This window comes from Schizophyllum commune (assembly GCF_000143185.2).
Source record: "Schizophyllum commune H4-8 unplaced genomic scaffold SCHCOscaffold_12, whole genome shotgun sequence".
NCBI classification, from domain to species: domain Eukaryota; kingdom Fungi; phylum Basidiomycota; class Agaricomycetes; order Agaricales; family Schizophyllaceae; genus Schizophyllum; species Schizophyllum commune.
Window position 1 is genome coordinate 298710 of NW_026089549.1, and position 15374 is coordinate 314083.

General features: G+C 57.6%; 7 protein-coding genes across 7 annotated transcripts; 4 read left to right on the plus strand and 3 right to left on the minus strand.

The window, feature by feature from the left end:
- Window positions 1–58: 58 nt before the first annotated feature.
- SCHCODRAFT_02640098 (uncharacterized protein) lies at window positions 59–461 on the plus strand. The gene is made up of 2 exons (XM_050346125.1): window positions 59–168; window positions 232–461. The coding sequence occupies exons 1-2, from the start codon at window positions 97–99 to the stop codon at window positions 439–441; spliced, it is 282 nt and encodes a 93-aa protein (XP_050197853.1). The 5' UTR covers window positions 59–96; the 3' UTR covers window positions 442–461.
- Window positions 462–1121: 660 nt separating this feature from the next.
- On the minus strand, window positions 1122–1611 carry SCHCODRAFT_02672077 (uncharacterized protein; the record flags this gene model as incomplete). The annotated part of the gene is made up of 2 exons (XM_003027676.2): window positions 1122–1376; window positions 1423–1611. 2 exons carry the CDS (start codon window positions 1609–1611, stop codon window positions 1122–1124), a joined length of 444 nt encoding a protein of 147 aa, XP_003027722.1.
- Window positions 1612–4378: 2767 nt separating this feature from the next.
- On the plus strand, window positions 4379–6630 carry SCHCODRAFT_02553946 (DUF791-domain-containing protein). The gene is made up of 5 exons (XM_003027402.2): window positions 4379–4840; window positions 4890–5510; window positions 5565–5956; window positions 6005–6079; window positions 6129–6630. Exons 1-5 carry the CDS (start codon window positions 4612–4614, stop codon window positions 6312–6314), a joined length of 1503 nt encoding a protein of 500 aa, XP_003027448.2. The 5' UTR covers window positions 4379–4611; the 3' UTR covers window positions 6315–6630.
- Window positions 6620–9550, plus strand: SCHCODRAFT_02640104 (RNA-binding domain-containing protein). Its single transcript, XM_050346126.1, has 12 exons — window positions 6620–6998; window positions 7046–7095; window positions 7151–7427; window positions 7669–7729; window positions 7780–7873; window positions 7927–8082; window positions 8133–8286; window positions 8333–8382; window positions 8433–8711; window positions 8767–8917; window positions 8966–9004; window positions 9057–9550. The coding sequence occupies exons 1-12, from the start codon at window positions 6704–6706 to the stop codon at window positions 9137–9139; spliced, it is 1689 nt and encodes a 562-aa protein (XP_050197854.1). The 5' UTR covers window positions 6620–6703; the 3' UTR covers window positions 9140–9550.
- Window positions 9551–12441: 2891 nt separating this feature from the next.
- On the minus strand, window positions 12442–13724 carry SCHCODRAFT_02640110 (uncharacterized protein). Its single transcript, XM_003027677.2, has 3 exons — window positions 13612–13724; window positions 12583–13549; window positions 12442–12531 (listed from the first exon to the last, which is right to left on the minus strand). Exon 2 carries the CDS (start codon window positions 13508–13510, stop codon window positions 12872–12874), a length of 639 nt encoding a protein of 212 aa, XP_003027723.1. The 5' UTR covers window positions 13511–13549; window positions 13612–13724; the 3' UTR covers window positions 12442–12531; window positions 12583–12871.
- SCHCODRAFT_02083723 (uncharacterized protein) lies at window positions 13676–14547 on the minus strand. Its single transcript, XM_050341732.1, has one exon. The coding sequence runs from the start codon at window positions 14412–14414 to the stop codon at window positions 13842–13844; it is 573 nt and encodes a 190-aa protein (XP_050197855.1). The 5' UTR covers window positions 14415–14547; the 3' UTR covers window positions 13676–13841.
- Window position 14548: 1 nt separating this feature from the next.
- On the plus strand, window positions 14549–15315 carry SCHCODRAFT_02083873 (uncharacterized protein). The gene is made up of 2 exons (XM_050341733.1): window positions 14549–14875; window positions 14981–15315. Exons 1-2 carry the CDS (start codon window positions 14682–14684, stop codon window positions 15138–15140), a joined length of 354 nt encoding a protein of 117 aa, XP_050197856.1. The 5' UTR covers window positions 14549–14681; the 3' UTR covers window positions 15141–15315.
- The last annotated feature ends 59 nt before the right edge of the window (window positions 15316–15374 follow it).

Consider the following 15374-nt stretch of genomic DNA (forward strand, 5'->3'; position numbering starts at 1 on the left):
GATGACCTGATATAAGGGCGGCTGCTCTGTCATGTGCGCACGCTAGCAGTGACATTAGAACAATCAGGCTCATCGCAAGGCGCCTTCGGTGTTCCCATGGTTCGGCGCGGGTTCGGCGTGGCGTGCGCCCTGATGGCATCGCAGCAGGCCGGCATCCTGGGAGAAAGCCTGATATGGCGAAGTTAGCAGTGGCCCGATAACGTGCTGTATCACAAGTCTTGCTCTATTCACCTATCTCTGGCCCCTCCCGACATGAGCCAACTTCCCCGGCGACTAAACAACAGACAATGCGCGCGCCAGCCCGTCCGCCCCTCCTCCGCGCCGTCCCAATGTCGGGGAAGCGACTTTAATTCGCGCAGGTCACGCCGTGGTGCTGACTGGCAAGAAGCTGTCGATTGGCTGACGAGTCGCTTACCGAGAGCTGCACGCCGCCTTCTTTAACGCTGCTCCCCCACATGCCCGGCGTCCAGCCTTCACTCCAGTCCTTCTTCTTGAGCTGGGGTCCCTCTTCTGCTCTTCTGCAAATGAGGTAGGGTCCAACTTCTCGTGCAGGGTCGCTCACTAGTGCGCCTCCATGCTGACCTTCAGGCTCGTAGATTGCACTGCTGCCTCAATCTTGAGGCAAGCGAGCTCAGATCTCCATTTCTCGGCGTCCCTCCTCCACCATCGCAGTGCTTGTCAACATATCTCGGCGTCATCTTGCTCCCATCTCACGCATTTTCCTAATTCTTCTCCCATTTCGCGCGGATGGCGCGACCAGAGGCGTCATCCAAGCCTTGTGCAAGCCGCACGCGGAAGGTGCGCCCGGTCAATTACCAGTGTCCCGGCGTCCAGTTTGATAACCGGAATACAATCCGCTCGGTACGGCGTTCCGGGCAATTTCCGTCACCCGGATGCCGTCCGTCCTCGGGGTGGCGTGTCCGCGGGCGAGGTGGCAAGGGCCTCATTTGTGGCGCGAACCAATGCAGGAGCACAATGGCTAGGGTACGGAAAGTACGTACCCTTTGCCTGTTATGGTCCTGTCTCAACGCTTCAGTGGACGCAAGGAGGCGATGAGCACGGGTGAACAATGCCTACCTGACGGTTTCAAGGGCTACCGTCGTGCTAGTCGCCGGTCTAGGCTAGACGTCGTCGGGGTGGCGATGGTCGGCGGCGGCGACGGCGTCGTAATGTGCCTCGGCGCCATGGACATCGAATATGCTCGTCGACCTAAGATCAGGATCGCATATAGCGGCGAAGAGGTCTCGTACATGCGATGAGGGTCTTCTATGCGAAGTGAAAGGGGCCTCGACTTCCGCGAGAGGCAGATGAGGTTTCAATGCATGTTGACCGGGTGGATTGGGTGGTCGAGAGGTACGCGTAGTCGACAGCAGCGCCTGCGAGACGTAAGGCACGCAACGCTGGACTCGCCCTGGACCTCACCTCAACAGGGACGTCGGTCCTTCCCGAGCGTGGCGCCGCACAAGCACCCACTTTATGGCCACCCTCATCTCCGGGCCCGGAGGCACAGTAGATGCTTGATGATGAACTACCGCGTGCGGAGAGGCAGGCGACGATCCTGGACTGGGGTAGACGAGGGATGAAGCCCGGCGATCTGGCGGGATAATTCATTGCTCTCGGATAGAGGATGAGAGTGAAAGTAGGATACTTGCCGGCGTCAATTTACTGGATGAGATGCGTTTGATGACCGGCCTGGTTGAAAACAATTCTAGATTTGGCGGTCAGCAACGAAAATTCCCGTTTCCAGACGACGAGGGGATCGCTTCCAACGAACGAAGAGAACTCGCTTCGGTGACCAGCGAGCTAGACAACGAGAAAGCGCCAGCTGGCGGACCTCCGGCTATTGAAGATCTAGAAGTTCAGTCTTCCAGTCTTCCAGTGGTCGGAGAACATACCACTGACCTCGTTACGATAGACGAACTTCCTTGACCCACCAGCCCATCGCAGCAGTAGACGTGATGTAGAGCGATACAGTACATTGTTACTTGTCGGCCTCCGACTGTAGTGGACTCGGCGCTTACAACTGGCGGTCAGCTGGAGGTCTACCGCAGAGGTAAACTGTCAGCAGGGCTACGCGAGCGCAGGCACCCACCTTCAAACGATGTGGGCTCCATTGACCCATGTATAGGACTCAGCCAAGTCCACTGGAGTCGGATCTCTGAGCTTGCAGTTCTGGCGAGGCTGCGCTTGTTCTGACTGTCTTGCGGGCTGTATAGAGTCGCGTACTTGTACATTGTTCCGGCTCTGTACATTGTTCCGGCTGCGATCCTAGTAGGTAATCCGGCAGATAGGGCGACTCGGATAGCTACTCCTGTGGGTCAGCTCGAATAGGATATGCTCCTGTTCAGGTAGCTATCGGTGCGATGGATACTCACCGGTCCCGTAGTACCAACGCCGATACCGCGGAAAAGTTTCTCCTGTAGCCGAGAGACGTCTGCGGCATCCTCGACGATCTGAGAGTCGTACCTGCCTGAGCGGGGTTGCGGGCACTGTGCTGGAAGGCAGGCGGTACGTTGTCGCTCTTCTGGGAAACAGGGAGGTTGTAAGCTTCTTGCATAGCTGCGCGGTGGCAGGACGTACTCAAACGAGCTGAAAGACGAGTGACCTATGTTATGCGTCGCGTCGAACAATATTGGTCAGGTGAGCCTTGAACTGCAAGCGACGATGGAGTCGTATGGGAGTCGTGTCCCCCGGAGACGACTGTCAATCCGAATCCGCCCCTCATTACAAGTCCACTGGAGTCGGATCACCATGGTTGAGATTCTTGCGAGGCCATATCGCTGTCGGCGTATACAGTGTCGCTGCGGACCTATCCAATGTCGTCAGTAGTCAATCTGACGGATGCAGGGCGCCATTGTATACTGATACTAATAGGGCGAGGCGGTCTCGGACAGCGCAACACGCAGCGTACAGGGCAAGGGATGAATGGTCAAAGTGCATAGCGTAAGCGGGGCGACATCTGATGGACGGACTCAACAGTGTCATTTCCGAATGAGCAGCCCGGTAGCAGACTGAACTTACCTTCACGAGTTGCCTGCGGAACCGTAGATATATGCGCTAGTTTCTATGAGCGTGACATATCCGTAGGTCGTTTGACACTAGAGGGTAGTCCTGACGATCAGTCAGAGTGAGTAAGAGCAGTTATAGGTTCATTGAGTTGGAAAAGAAACGTACCCCGTTGTAGACTTGCCAAAGGGTGATGGGCGTGGGCGCATCTCTGACCGTAAGGCAACGACAGGAAGGTGCCTCTCACCTTAGCAATCCAGGTACTCGCGGGCGCTAGACCCAAACTTATCCAAGTAGGGGCGACAGCAGTACGGCACCTCGTCAAGGCAAGGGTCCTATGTTTATGCGACGATGTGTGGGTTCTTCCTAACGCACTGGTAGAGTCTGACGAGCTTGATCAGATCTATTCAGCAACATTCGCATATCGCACACCCATGTATGCGGACGTACTGTGCGAATACATCTCGCTGACAATGGCCCTGTATCGTGGACGGCCTTACGCCCTTGTTGATGAGGAGACGTGTCCGTGCTGATGATGGGTATCGATCCGTAGACAAGCCACATTGATCCTCTACCGATGCGGCGCAATAACGAAGGGTGGTCCTACTGAAGGGCGCTGCCTCCATCAGAAAGACGACGTATCTATTGAGTATTGCACATTCCCGTGATAATCCTGTCGGTGATGCGCTGCTGTGTCAAGCTATCACTGCGCGGGAGATAGAAGGGAAGATAGCAGTAGGAGGTTCGAAGGAGAAGGCGCGTAGCAGTGTTCAGGCGGGTGCTAATGTGGGAACGCGGATGGTGGCGCGCAAAGAATTGATGAGGGTGCAAATCACGGGCTTAGCAGCTCGTACTCGTTCGTGAGCTGGCGAGCAATGAGATGATAGTAGAGCAGCAGGGTGGACTATGCTACTCACCTCAGCAAGAACGATGATACGAACAGATGATAGGATAAAAGTATGCAAAATACAGCGGACACTCGCCGTTGGTGCTTCATCAATGCTCGGAACTGACTCGGGAGTTGAAGGGGCCATCTCGGGATTCTTCAGCAGATGCATGTATACGAGGGGCGTAGAGCGCTGAGTATAGATGCGTCGAGCCAGAATAGAGCTGCCCAGTCTGCAACAAGACGAATCGCATCCATGTCTTCGCGAAGCCCGCCGGCCGTAAAATTGGACGGGGACCACTCTACTTTGTGGGCAGGCAAAGATGAGCTTGAACTCTTTATTCTCGCCGTATGTTTATCGTCAGAGGAGAGGGGACAGACGATCAGTAGATGACGGTCGAGGACAAGGGTGGGAGCGAAGTTGCCACAAATCGCCGCTGCCAAGGCGCCAAAAGATCGGCCCGGTCCTCCGTCTCCACAGAATCAATGCGCAGCGCCGTGGGGAACAAGAAAGACGGCGATGAGCACACTCACACTCCTCTCTTTCCTCCCTCTCCCGCTGTCCGAGCCTTATACGGTCACTGACTCTCCTTAGACTCTGCTTGCTGGCTCGCTCTTTGGCCGTGTCCCCTTTCCTCGCCCTCCACCACCCATTGACTGCCCGGCGACAGTACCGAGTACATAACCTATCGCGCGACGAACACACGCGCACGCGCACCATGCCGCTCAACTTCTACGAGTTCAATCTCATTGCCCTGTCGGGACTCTGCCTGTGCTGGTTGCTGGTGGAGAGACGGGTGTCCGCGGCGAAGAAGATCGCAAAGGATAAGACGCGGGACGAGCACCATGACACGCTTGAGCAGCACGGGCGCGGGGGGAAGCTCACGAACCCTGTGGGCGCAGAGGCGCTAGAGAAACAATACCTTCTGGTATACGCGATCGTAATGGGTGCGTTGCCAAAGGCTACCAGCTGCGATCAGAGCTAACGCATGTGCAGGCGCCGACTGGTTGCAGGGGCCCTATGTTTACTCGCTGTACAGTGATGAATACGGCTTCCCCGAACGCATCGTCGCCATCCTCTTTGTCACCGGCTTCCTCTCTGCAGGCCTGGCCGCGCCCTGGGTCGGCGCGTGGGCCGACACCTACGGTCGCAAGCGCGTCTGCCTCGCCTTCTGCGTCTCCTACGCCCTATCATGCGCCCTCATTCAGTTCCCCTCCCTTCCAGTACTCTTTGCCGGCCGTGCGCTCGGCGGATTGTCTACTTCCATCCTCTTCTCGGCTTTCGAAAGCTGGCTTGTCAGCGCGGCGGGTCAGTACGGCGTCACCCAGGCAGATCTATCTGGCATTCTCGGCCGCGCCACGCTCGTGAACGGCTTCGTCGCGACTGCGGCGGGCGTCATCAGCGATCAACTCGTGCAAATCGGCACGAAGAGCGCAGAGGCGGCACATGATGGCCACGGCGCGTACCGCGCGCCTTTCATGGCGAGCGGTGTACTTCTCGCAATCGCGTGGGTCGTGATCCGCGCGACTTGGGGAGAGAACTATGGCGGAGCGGTGTCGGCAGCGCCGAGCGGCGAGATGAAGAAGCTTGCGCAGGCATGGAAGCTGGTACGGCAAGGTCAGTTGGAGCGAGACATTCTCAACATCCGCCAAACTTAACCACCCTATCCAGACCCCGTCCTCCTCACCCTCGGCCTTACGCAGACCTGCTTCGAAGGCTCTATGTACCTCTTCGTCTTCCTTTGGGTGCCCTCCCTTCAGGAAGCGCGCGACCCATCGCTCTCCGGCCCCCTCCCGCTCGGCTACATCTTCTCCTCGTTCATGGTCTCCATGATGCTCGGCTCGCAGTTCTACTCCGCCATCGTCGACCACTTCCTCCCGCCCCCACCGCCCGCGACGCAGGCCGCGGCGGAGCGTGACCCGAAGGTGGTGGCGAACGACCCGTCGCTGACGCTGCATGCGAAGCTGAGTTCCATTGTATGCGCGCTGAGTGGGCTCGCGCTGGCGGCGAGTGTTTGCAACTTTGATGCGAGGTCGCGGTTCTATGCGTTCTGCGCGTTCGAGGTGAGTGGTATCTGTGTAACTTGCTGAGTGAGTGCTGATGCTTGTCAGGCGTGCGTCGGGATGTACTACCCAGTGCAAGGCATGCTGCGAGGAACACTCATACAAGATGATGTGCGAGCGACAGTAAGTACACTCAGACCCCAGGTGTCCACCCAGTCTCAACTCCAACCAGCTCTCGTCGCTCATCCGAGTACCTCTGAATATCTTCGTTGTGGTCTCATTGGTCACCGGCGCCTCAAGTGCACGCTACGCGGTATTGACCGCAAGTGCCATCGCCCTCGGCTTCTCGTCCTTGATGACCGCCGTGGTCATCGTGAAGAGGGCAGACGCGAAGATCATCGAGCAGCGGCCAGCATAGGTTGATGATTCACTCGCAAAACATAGGCTCGCAGACATGCGAGAAGGCTTGTCTGATACAAGCGCTCACTGTACACTACGCACATCTATGTCAATAATCTTCACGGAATAGATAACAAACTATCGCAAGCGAGTTCCGATGAGTACTGCACCGGTCATGGAGATTGCGCCCAGCAAGGACGAAGATTGGGACTACTGTATATCCAAGGTTTTATCCCATGTCGTCGTGCACTCGGATTGTACTCTGGTGCAAGCGTGCAGGCGAGATTTACGCCCGCCAGAAATGGCAACATCATGATTACTAAGCAGCACGGGCGTCTGAGCGGAATTGCCGAACTTTTTGTCCTCGACGTCGACGACCCTTGTTCCCCCTCATCACCGCACGCGACGATGGACGTGGACATGAAGCCGAAAGAGGAGGTGGACGAGAAGCGCGAGCAGGACCCCGACTACGAGCGGGACAAGGACCGTGACTATGAAAAGGACCGCGAGGAGAAGGACAAGGACGGCGACAAGGAGAAGGAGCGCGACCGCGACAACGACCGTGACAGACGGGACTATGGGCGCGACAGGGATAGGGACTATGACCGAGACAGAGAGAGGGATAGGGACCGCGAGAGGGACCGCGACCGCGACCGGGACAGGGACCGTGGCGATCGCTACGACCGCGACAGACGTGAGTCCGGTACGTGCCCTTCGTGGCGCGTTTCCCGCGTACTGACACACCCCCAGGGCGCTCCCGTCGCGGCGGAGGCAGCGATCACTGGGAACCGGATGACAGAGTACGTCAGCTTTTGAACCACCGCGAGGGTGCTCTGGCTGACCGCAGATAAATAGCGGCGCAAGCACTCGCGTTCCCGCTCTCGCTCTCGGCGCCGCTCCGCATCCCCCGGACGCCGCCGCCCCCGCCGCTCGTACACGCGCTCCCGCAGCCGCAGCCGCGACCGCGAACGCAAGAACGACCCCTTCGCGCGCTCACTCGGCGGCCCGATGAACGCACCGCACGAAGAGGCGGTCGAGTTTGCGAAGATCAGCAAGCGCGAGAACCGCGTCTACGTCGGCAACCTCAGCTACGATGTGCGCTACCGCGATCTCATGGAATTCATGCGGGGAGGTGGGTTTAGGTTCAGTTTTGGTTTGGGGAGGGAGGGCTGTGTTGGGGGAGGAGATGGAGGCCGGCGCGTGGTCGCTCGTATCGCGCAACATCGTTTCCCAATACCATTGGAGTGGGGGAGGCCGGACGGAGATCGAGGAGTTTGGGGGGATTTGGGGCGGTCGGTTCTCCAACAGCTTCATCCGTTCTATGGCCCGGTTGAGATGATGAAAGGATATTGATTGGGAGTTTTGGTTGTTAGCTGGAGAGGTTCTGTTTGCCGAAGTACTGGTCACCCCAACTGGAGTGTCCAAGGGTTGCGGGTACGTGGTCTTTGCCTACCCCTTTTCGGAGTACTTACCATCCTCTCCAGCATCGTAGAGTTCGCCTCGCCCGAAGATGCCCAGCGCTCTGTCCGGGAGCTCTCCGAGCAAAGCCTTCTTGGACGTCCTGTCTTCATCCGCGAGGTGCGTACCCTTGCTATCTCCGTTGCATATTCACCTAACATGCACCTCATTAGGACCGCGAAAACGAGTCTCGCTTCGGTGCTACGCCCGTCCCGGGTAAGATGGGCATGGCTATGGCAGGTCAAGGGATGAATGCCGGACCGCCGCCTCGTCCACCTGCGCACAATCATGCCGCCGGAAACCCAGGCAACCAGTTATACGTCGGCAATGTAAGTAGAACGACATTGACTACCAGGACTGCCGCTTATGTTCCATTCAGCTTCCCTATCAAGCCGGCTGGCAAGACCTGAAGGACCTGTTCCGCACCGCTGGCAGCATCGTCCGCGCGGACATCAACATTGGCATGGACGGTCGCCCTAAGGGGTCCGGTACTGTCGTCTTCGAAACAGCGAAAGATGCTCAGCAGGCCATTCGTACGCAGCAACACATATGCCTACTGCCTCTACTCACGATTCATAGAAATGTACAACGGCTTCGACTGGTATGGCCGCGTTCTCGAAGTCCGCGAAGTACGTCGTCCCTTACTGGTACAAGTATGGTTGCTGATCTTGCCCCTCAGGATCGTTATGCCGGCCTCTCTGGTCCCGGTCGCGGCGGCTTCCGCGGACGTGGCCGTGGTGGCTTCCGCGGAGGTTTCCGCGGCGGAGCAGGTGGCGGTTACGGCGGTGGTGGCGGAGGCCGCGACTTTTCCAACCAGGACCTCTACGCCGACTACTCTGGCCCTGATCAGCGCGGCGCGTACGGCGGCGGGTATGGTGGTGGTGGCGCCTATGGTGGTGCTGCCGCTGCCGCACCGTTCCCCGATGCCGACCCCAGTCAGCAGATCATGGTTCGCAACGTACGTTGTGTTATTTTGCTGTGATGGGTCGAGCCTGTGCTAAATGTTGTCGCAGCTTCCGTGGTCGACGGCAAACGAGGACCTCGTCGAGCTGTTCGAGACGACAGGAACCGTCGAGCTGGCTGAGATCCTCTTCGATGGTACCCGCTCGAAGGGATGCGGTGTCGTTCAGTTCGCGGCTGTCCCAGAAGCAGAGACGGCAATTGGTACGTTCTCGACGTAGGACCTTGCACTGTATACTGACAGACCCCCAGCCAAGTTCCAGCAGTACATGTATGGCGGTCGTCCCCTCGGTAAGTCATCATCGTTTGTGCCTGCGGGCACAATTGCTCATATCGTCGATAGATGTCCGCTTCAACGACCGCTGGCACACCTTCACGCCCACCGCTGCCAAGGGCGGTCAGGTCGGTATGCAGACGGATGCTTGAGTTTGCCGCCACCTTTCGTAGACCCTTTTGCTTGACGAGGACGTTGCTGCTGCTGTTGAAGTAAAAATCTGCGCCACCTCTCCCGTGTAATATATGATCTCTTGCTGGCGCGTGGCCGCCGTCATCTTCTCCGCTGCCTATCTCTAAATGTGCGTACTCTCGTGTTACCAACGACGTTCCTCTATCGCTACGTCGTCGTGGCCTGCGCTCGCTGCTGCGTTGTGTCCGACGAACCGATAGAGGGATCCCATCGGGAGTAGAGCGAACCTACTTACTGATCTATTTCTTGTCACCGACCTACGCTTCGTGCTCCAGTGGTCCCAAATACAGTACTCATTGTTGTCGTATACGGTACTTACTACAGTAAACATCCGTATGTACTGCTGATAATCTACAAGCGTCCGTGGCGTACGAACGTCTGGAAAGTGTGGCCACTTGTGTGGGTGAAAGGTGAGATGTGCGAAGAGATATGAAGGCCGGCTACAATCAGTAAAGGGCAACTGCTCGGCGGAGCTGGCAGGTGCTGGTATATTGGCAAAGGTTCATATGACATAGTGTCATGAAGGGGATCAAACGATGGAGCGACCGTCGAATTTTGATACAGTATAATAGAGGATGCAGGGATACGCGTGGGCGGGAAGTCGTCTTCGCATGGCGCCCAAGTACCGAGCCTCGCATCCGAAGGCAGCTCTCTGGAGGATAGCTCAGTCAAGGAAGCCAGGAGACAGTAATTCAACGTCGGGCGCACCATGCGAAATGTTGAGGGGAGAGGGTGCGCTTCCTTCAATATCAGGGGATATCATTCAAGGCTGAGAGGCGGTTGGGCGTGTACATTTTGGACGCACAGCAGGCATAGGTCGTCAGAAGAATCAGCATTCATTGCTGGGAGTTATAGAGCGACATCCTGAACGGCGGCGTGGATAGCGGCGTCGCCGATACCGGGCAGAACGGAGGCAGGAGCCTTGGGCATGGCGTTTGCGTAGGTGTAGTGATGGTGTAGGAAATGATGGTGTTGTCTAGTAGGGCGATGGGGATGGAGAGTGCGCCTGGGGCGGCGGGCGATGAGGTCGAATCGTGGTCTCAGAATGATTGCAGACGACCTGAGTCTAGATAGACATTGTCGATGAGGAGGATAAACGTGGAGTCGGGGGACGTACCTCAAGGCCGCCAAAGAGAGGCGATAACGGCGTTGGGAGACGGTGGGGTAGAAAGGGCCTTCGACTATCCGGAGCCTGGACGTCGACGTCCTGCGACGACGGGATGGCGGGGGATGGAAGGATATTTCTCAGGCCATTGAGTGGTAGGGGAGGATGTACGACCTCGTGAACGGGTTACGTCGGTTGCGCTGGGGAGTAGGAGTGCCTCCTCGTTGTCGTGCGCGTTGAGGTGCCGTCGTGCACGGGAAGTGAAAGTTTAAAAGAAAAGTTGTTGGGGGGAAAGGGAAGGACATGCTGGAAGGTCGCTCTGACCCTGAAAAACTGGGATACCATGTCGGGAGGCGGAAAAGTCCCGGGTGGGCTGAGCCAGAGCGTTCGGCATTTCCCATTGAAGTAAATTGGAGTCCAACACGCTGCACCTGACGCGTTAACGTGGCATGAGTCAAGGAAGGGACAATCCCGTCCGCCGATTCACTCGGCATCTCGTACATAGACGGACCAAAATAACGCCTGAGAGTCAGGCAGCGCGCGGCCTGTCCCTAAGGAATTTAGGTCTTTCGCTCTGGGTGAAGCGGACTATACATAGTGTGTAGGTATAAGGATCCCAGAAATCCAGCTACGAGACGGATTTCAGCAGCACGACCAGGGTGGCTTTCTCAACGACGTGAAGTTAATGCGCATTTGAGTCCCACGAGAAAAGTTGTGGCAGAATTTTTGAAGATAGGAAAATCGGCGCCATTGTACGGCCATACTTTCGCCCGTTCATCTCTGGCCTCAGGTCAAGGATGCGCTGTCAGCGGACCGTGGCGTGCGGGTGCTGGCACTCTTCCTAGGGCCTTTGGTTGAGGTTTGAGTCAGTTGACTCAGTCGAGCAAGGTCGGAGCCGAGGACGCGGTACCGAGAGCTTTCCCACAGCGAAGTCGAACCGGATTAAAAGGGATGGTCCAAACGCCTGACAAAAAACATCAGCAAGCTGCTCTGCCTTCCAAACGCCCGTCCCAAGGTTACCCAGGTCGACGCCCTCGCCACGCCTTCGCCAGCGCCGCGAGGTCGGCTGGAAAGTAAGTCTCCGCCCTGTCTTCCTCGAATGACGATCCAACGCAACCGACATCGTCTGAGCCCCAAAGTGTGGCCATGCAGACCGATATAGGAAGAACTGATTATTCTCTGGCGGGTTTGTTTCTGTGCGACAGCATGCTGACCACCTCGACAGGATGCAGTCTATCGATGGGCCGAGGACAGATGTATGAAAAGGTTCTCTGAGTATATGTTAGATCTGGGTCGAAGGGTAGCGAGACTCGGGAGACATCTCGAACAGCGTACCTGGATATTATAGGACGAGGAGCAATCCCCCCCCGGGCACGAGAATATTGTCCTACAGGCTTCTGGCAGATTTAACCGCCGTCCAAGACCCAGAGCGCTTCCCGCGCGGCGGGCGTCACGGTCGATTCTTCGCCAATCATTGGTCGAAAGGTTCGAGCGGCTTTAACGAGCAGATATCCAGAAGTGATTGATCGGTCGCATTTGCGAGGTGCATCCCGGAAGAGAGCTGACGCCAAAAGGAGCTTGGAGTTTGCACGCATTTTCGTCCATTCAAAAGCATCTGGGCGAGGGTGGTCGCAGACGCCGATTATCATGTCCGTTGCGAATAGGAAGGATTCGTAGCCAAAAGCACGAGCCATAGGGTGCTGAGGACTGAAAGTTAACTTCATAAAAGGAGTTCTCAGTGCCTAAGAGTCGGTGTATGTCTCAAGAGGCAGCGCCGAGGCTTGAATGAAAGCGGCACCATGGAGGTTCTGGTCGACCGGCAACGAGCGAGAGATGGCACGTGGAGAGTCAGCACGAGTCAGGTAACATGCCCACGGTCACATGATACGTTGAACTTGCAATGACCGCATCACGCAGGCTCAGGCTGCTCTGGAATCTCGCTCAGGGGTATTGCAGGACATACTTGTCCCATCTCGTTGTCATTATCATAGAGTGTACATAAGCATCATATAGCATAGTAGGTCGTGTCCGTAAGTACGTTGTTATGTCAATCGTAAAAGGCGTGAAGAAGACGTGAAGGGTCCGTGGTCAAAGTCGTAAGGCAGAGTAGGTAAGAATTGGCTTCGAGAGCGTACTCTCTAACCCTTCTGACAGGTGGTGACTGGGGATTTCACCGAACATGATGAATGTATTGAAGGCGATCCAGCAGCCACCTGGGCCTGGGAGGCATCATTGGGAACTTCGAGACTGCACAGCTGTGAGTTATTGGAGTAGCGAAGGCAATGGGAGTCCACATACATCGAGGCGCGAGAGTATTCGCCGGAAGCGACGAAAACACACAGAAAAGCGAATACGAAAGCGCGTCGACGCGCAACACCGGCGAGAAGATGTATGGCCATCACGGCCGTTCGACAGATTCGGATGTGGGATGGCGGGCTCGACGAAGCGGGGCGGAGGCCGGACGTGGAGGCGGGGCGAGGGCCGGTGCGAAGTTCCTTGTGATAGATAGTGGGCACTTACGTGCCTCTCCTGATGATGAAGGTGATGTTCATCTCTCCTGGGTGATAGACGAGGGCGCCTCCCCATGTCACCGCACGCACAGCGTCCATGCATCCCCACGGCCGCGCACGGGCTCGAGCCCCACGAAGTGGTACCGCGACATGAGGAAGTCGACGCGGCGCAGCCCCCCGCGCTTCTCCTCAGAGGTCCCCGCGCGCCGGTAGCGCTCCGTGTACGCCGCCGCCGCGCGCCGCCGGTCGGTGTGCCCGAGCAGCTGGTGGAACTCGGGCTCCGTCACGGGCGTGCGCAGCGTGTGGCTGAGGGCGGCGAGGACGTCGAAGACGGTCACATAGCGCCCGTTCGAGGCGTCGACGTGGATGCGCCAGGGGAGGTGCGCGCAGACGATGGTGAGGCGCGGGAGGGGCGGCTCGGTGGCGGGGCGGGCCTGGTAGACCGAGGGGATGCTGGGCAAGTAGATACGCGCGGACTGCCGCAGGTCAAGCTGGAGTACCGCAGGGGAGGACACGGAGAGGAGTCGGTGAATACCGACCGGGCGAGGCGAAGGGGAACGGTGCTTCGAGCTTGAGTGGTGCGAGGAACCTGAATGGCGCGACGACGATGACCCCGTACAGCTGGAATGGTGGTGCGAGGGCACAGCGACAACTTCTGGCTTCGGCGAGAAGTACTCGTTCTGGCGCTCGTCGATGCGTACGTGCTTTCCGGGCATTGTGGTGGGTGGATGCGAAAGTTCGACGGTTGGTTTGGACTGTAAGTAGTAGTACTCGGATGAGTTACTGCAGGATGGGAGGGATCCATGACTTCACGCGCCTCGGCTTTTGTAGTCGCGCCCTCCGGGGCGATGCTGTACGCTCCGTCGGGAGCGCGCGGCCGCGTGCATCGACGTGCGCGGCCTTCATACACAGCCGAGCGCGCTAACGTGTCCCGTCTCTATGATGACATAGCAAGCTTCGGAGCGCGGGAATCGCTCTATTTCAAGTGCTTCAGCAACTCGAGCGCTTGATGAAGGGAAGGAAATGCATGGGGGACGGGCGCTTATGCTAGTTCGTGAGGTCTGCTGATAGACGGTGGCACAGTCTGGTCGTCAGTGGCGCACGGTCAGTCGCTACAGCAGATGGTTGCCTTGTATCCGAGGACCGAGACAGGTGACGAATAATGAGTCTTATCGAGTTGGGCCCAAGGATGTAGAGGCCCGAGACGAGGCGGGGACCCGGATACCTTTCCAGGATAGATGGTTGCTCGCCGCGTCGAAGGAGTGGGAGACCTGAGAACGTTGCATGGGGAAGCGGGCCTGTTGCCAGTGCAGCATTGCATTGCGATGAGGTCGGAATTCTAGTTTTCCTTCGGTCGAGAGAAGTGGAGTCCGGGTACATTCGTGTACATAGCATAATGACATAGCGAGGCCGCGAGCATGTGTATCGGACAGGGGACACGTTTCTGCGGGGAAAATCATCAACGGAGACGTCGGCGGCGGGATGTGATGGTGGGAAGAGGCTGTCCAGTCCGTCCTCGGATGGGTTGGTTGACGTTTGTTGACCTGCACCAAGCGCGGCAGTTTCCGAGCCTGGCAGAACGGCAGGACTTGCCGAGTCTAGCTCCTTCCCGCCCTCCATGTTCGTCTGGAGTTGCTGGGGAGACGCGCTCCTTACCTCTCCCGAGCCCGTTCACGGCAATCTTCCATCTTCTCTCGCCTATGCCTCATGCGCCCCGCACGCTATTGAAAGAATCAACAATTCAGCAATCTATCACCCGGCTCACTGCCTCTCAGTGGAATCTTATCGATGATGCGTTTCTGATTCGTACTCCCATCCCATTCGCTCGGCCTCGCGGGCAGCACGAACGTTCAGACGTGCTCCTGCACAAGTTCCAGGCCGGTATGCATGCCGTACGCATGGAATATGCAGAGCGGGAGGGCGGTGACACCAGGATGGAGCATTTCAGGAGCAGTTGCACATTGCGCAATGAAGACACGTCCTCCTGATCTATTGGACGCGCTAAGATCGCCGCCTCGTGTACAGCCGACACCATCGCCTCGTGCTACGGCGCCTGGAAAGGCTATAGAACCTTGCACTCAGTACGCCGGGAAGTCCGCCGTTCTCGGGCTGACGCGTCGCGCAGTCTGTCAATGCGTCCCGTGAGCGAGTGCGCGCCGTGACCGGATACTGACATTTCTTGATAGACCTCCCGCATGCTGTAGAGCAGTACAGATGAGGAGGCTCGCGACGAGGGGCCCACGCGCAGGTCCGAGTCGAGGAGGAAGGACGTGCGACGCCATCGACGCCAGGACCAGCCAGGACCAATCCTCCTTCCCGATAGGGCGGGCGACAACACGGTTATGACGTCGACGTGTGTTCTGTGAAGATTTTTTGGATCGTTCCTCGGAGCCTGTATTCGTCGGCACAGCCACCTTGTGATATGCTTTAGCCGGCTGGTCGGTCAGGCAGGTACAAAAGCTCGTGCGTCGTGGGGCGCCCGAACGATTACCCTGCTACTCCCCCACCTGTGGACGCACCGTGCACGAAGCTCGCGATCGATACCTGACGAGCAATCTCCGCGTTCTGCAGACTCATACT

What these genes read in the sequence shown, in the direction of transcription:
- SCHCODRAFT_02640110 (XM_003027677.2), bottom strand. Translation starts at nt 13,510, where the DNA reads ATGCCCGGAAAGCACGTACGCATCGACGAGCGCCAGAACGAGTACTTC.
- SCHCODRAFT_02553946 (XM_003027402.2), top strand. Translation starts at nt 4,612, where the DNA reads ATGCCGCTCAACTTCTACGAGTTCAATCTCATTGCCCTGTCGGGACTC. An exon ending in GGTATACGCGATCGTAATGG is followed by an intron (nt 4,841 to 4,889) that starts GTGCGTTGCCAA and finishes ACGCATGTGCAG; the next exon opens with GCGCCGACTGGTTGCAGGGG. An exon ending in AAGATGATGTGCGAGCGACA is followed by an intron (nt 6,080 to 6,128) that starts GTAAGTACACTC and finishes AACTCCAACCAG; the next exon opens with CTCTCGTCGCTCATCCGAGT.
- SCHCODRAFT_02640098 (XM_050346125.1), top strand. Translation starts at nt 97, where the DNA reads ATGGTTCGGCGCGGGTTCGGCGTGGCGTGCGCCCTGATGGCATCGCAG. An exon ending in CCGGCATCCTGGGAGAAAGC is followed by an intron (nt 169 to 231) that starts CTGATATGGCGA and finishes TGCTCTATTCAC; the next exon opens with CTATCTCTGGCCCCTCCCGA.
- SCHCODRAFT_02083873 (XM_050341733.1), top strand. Translation starts at nt 14,682, where the DNA reads ATGCCGTACGCATGGAATATGCAGAGCGGGAGGGCGGTGACACCAGGA. An exon ending in GCTATAGAACCTTGCACTCA is followed by an intron (nt 14,876 to 14,980) that starts GTACGCCGGGAA and finishes ATTTCTTGATAG; the next exon opens with ACCTCCCGCATGCTGTAGAG.
- SCHCODRAFT_02083723 (XM_050341732.1), bottom strand. Translation starts at nt 14,414, where the DNA reads ATGGAGGGCGGGAAGGAGCTAGACTCGGCAAGTCCTGCCGTTCTGCCA.
- SCHCODRAFT_02640104 (XM_050346126.1), top strand. Translation starts at nt 6,704, where the DNA reads ATGGACGTGGACATGAAGCCGAAAGAGGAGGTGGACGAGAAGCGCGAG. An exon ending in CCGCGACAGACGTGAGTCCG is followed by an intron (nt 6,999 to 7,045) that starts GTACGTGCCCTT and finishes ACACACCCCCAG; the next exon opens with GGCGCTCCCGTCGCGGCGGA. An exon ending in GCGTTCTCGAAGTCCGCGAA is followed by an intron (nt 8,383 to 8,432) that starts GTACGTCGTCCC and finishes CTTGCCCCTCAG; the next exon opens with GATCGTTATGCCGGCCTCTC.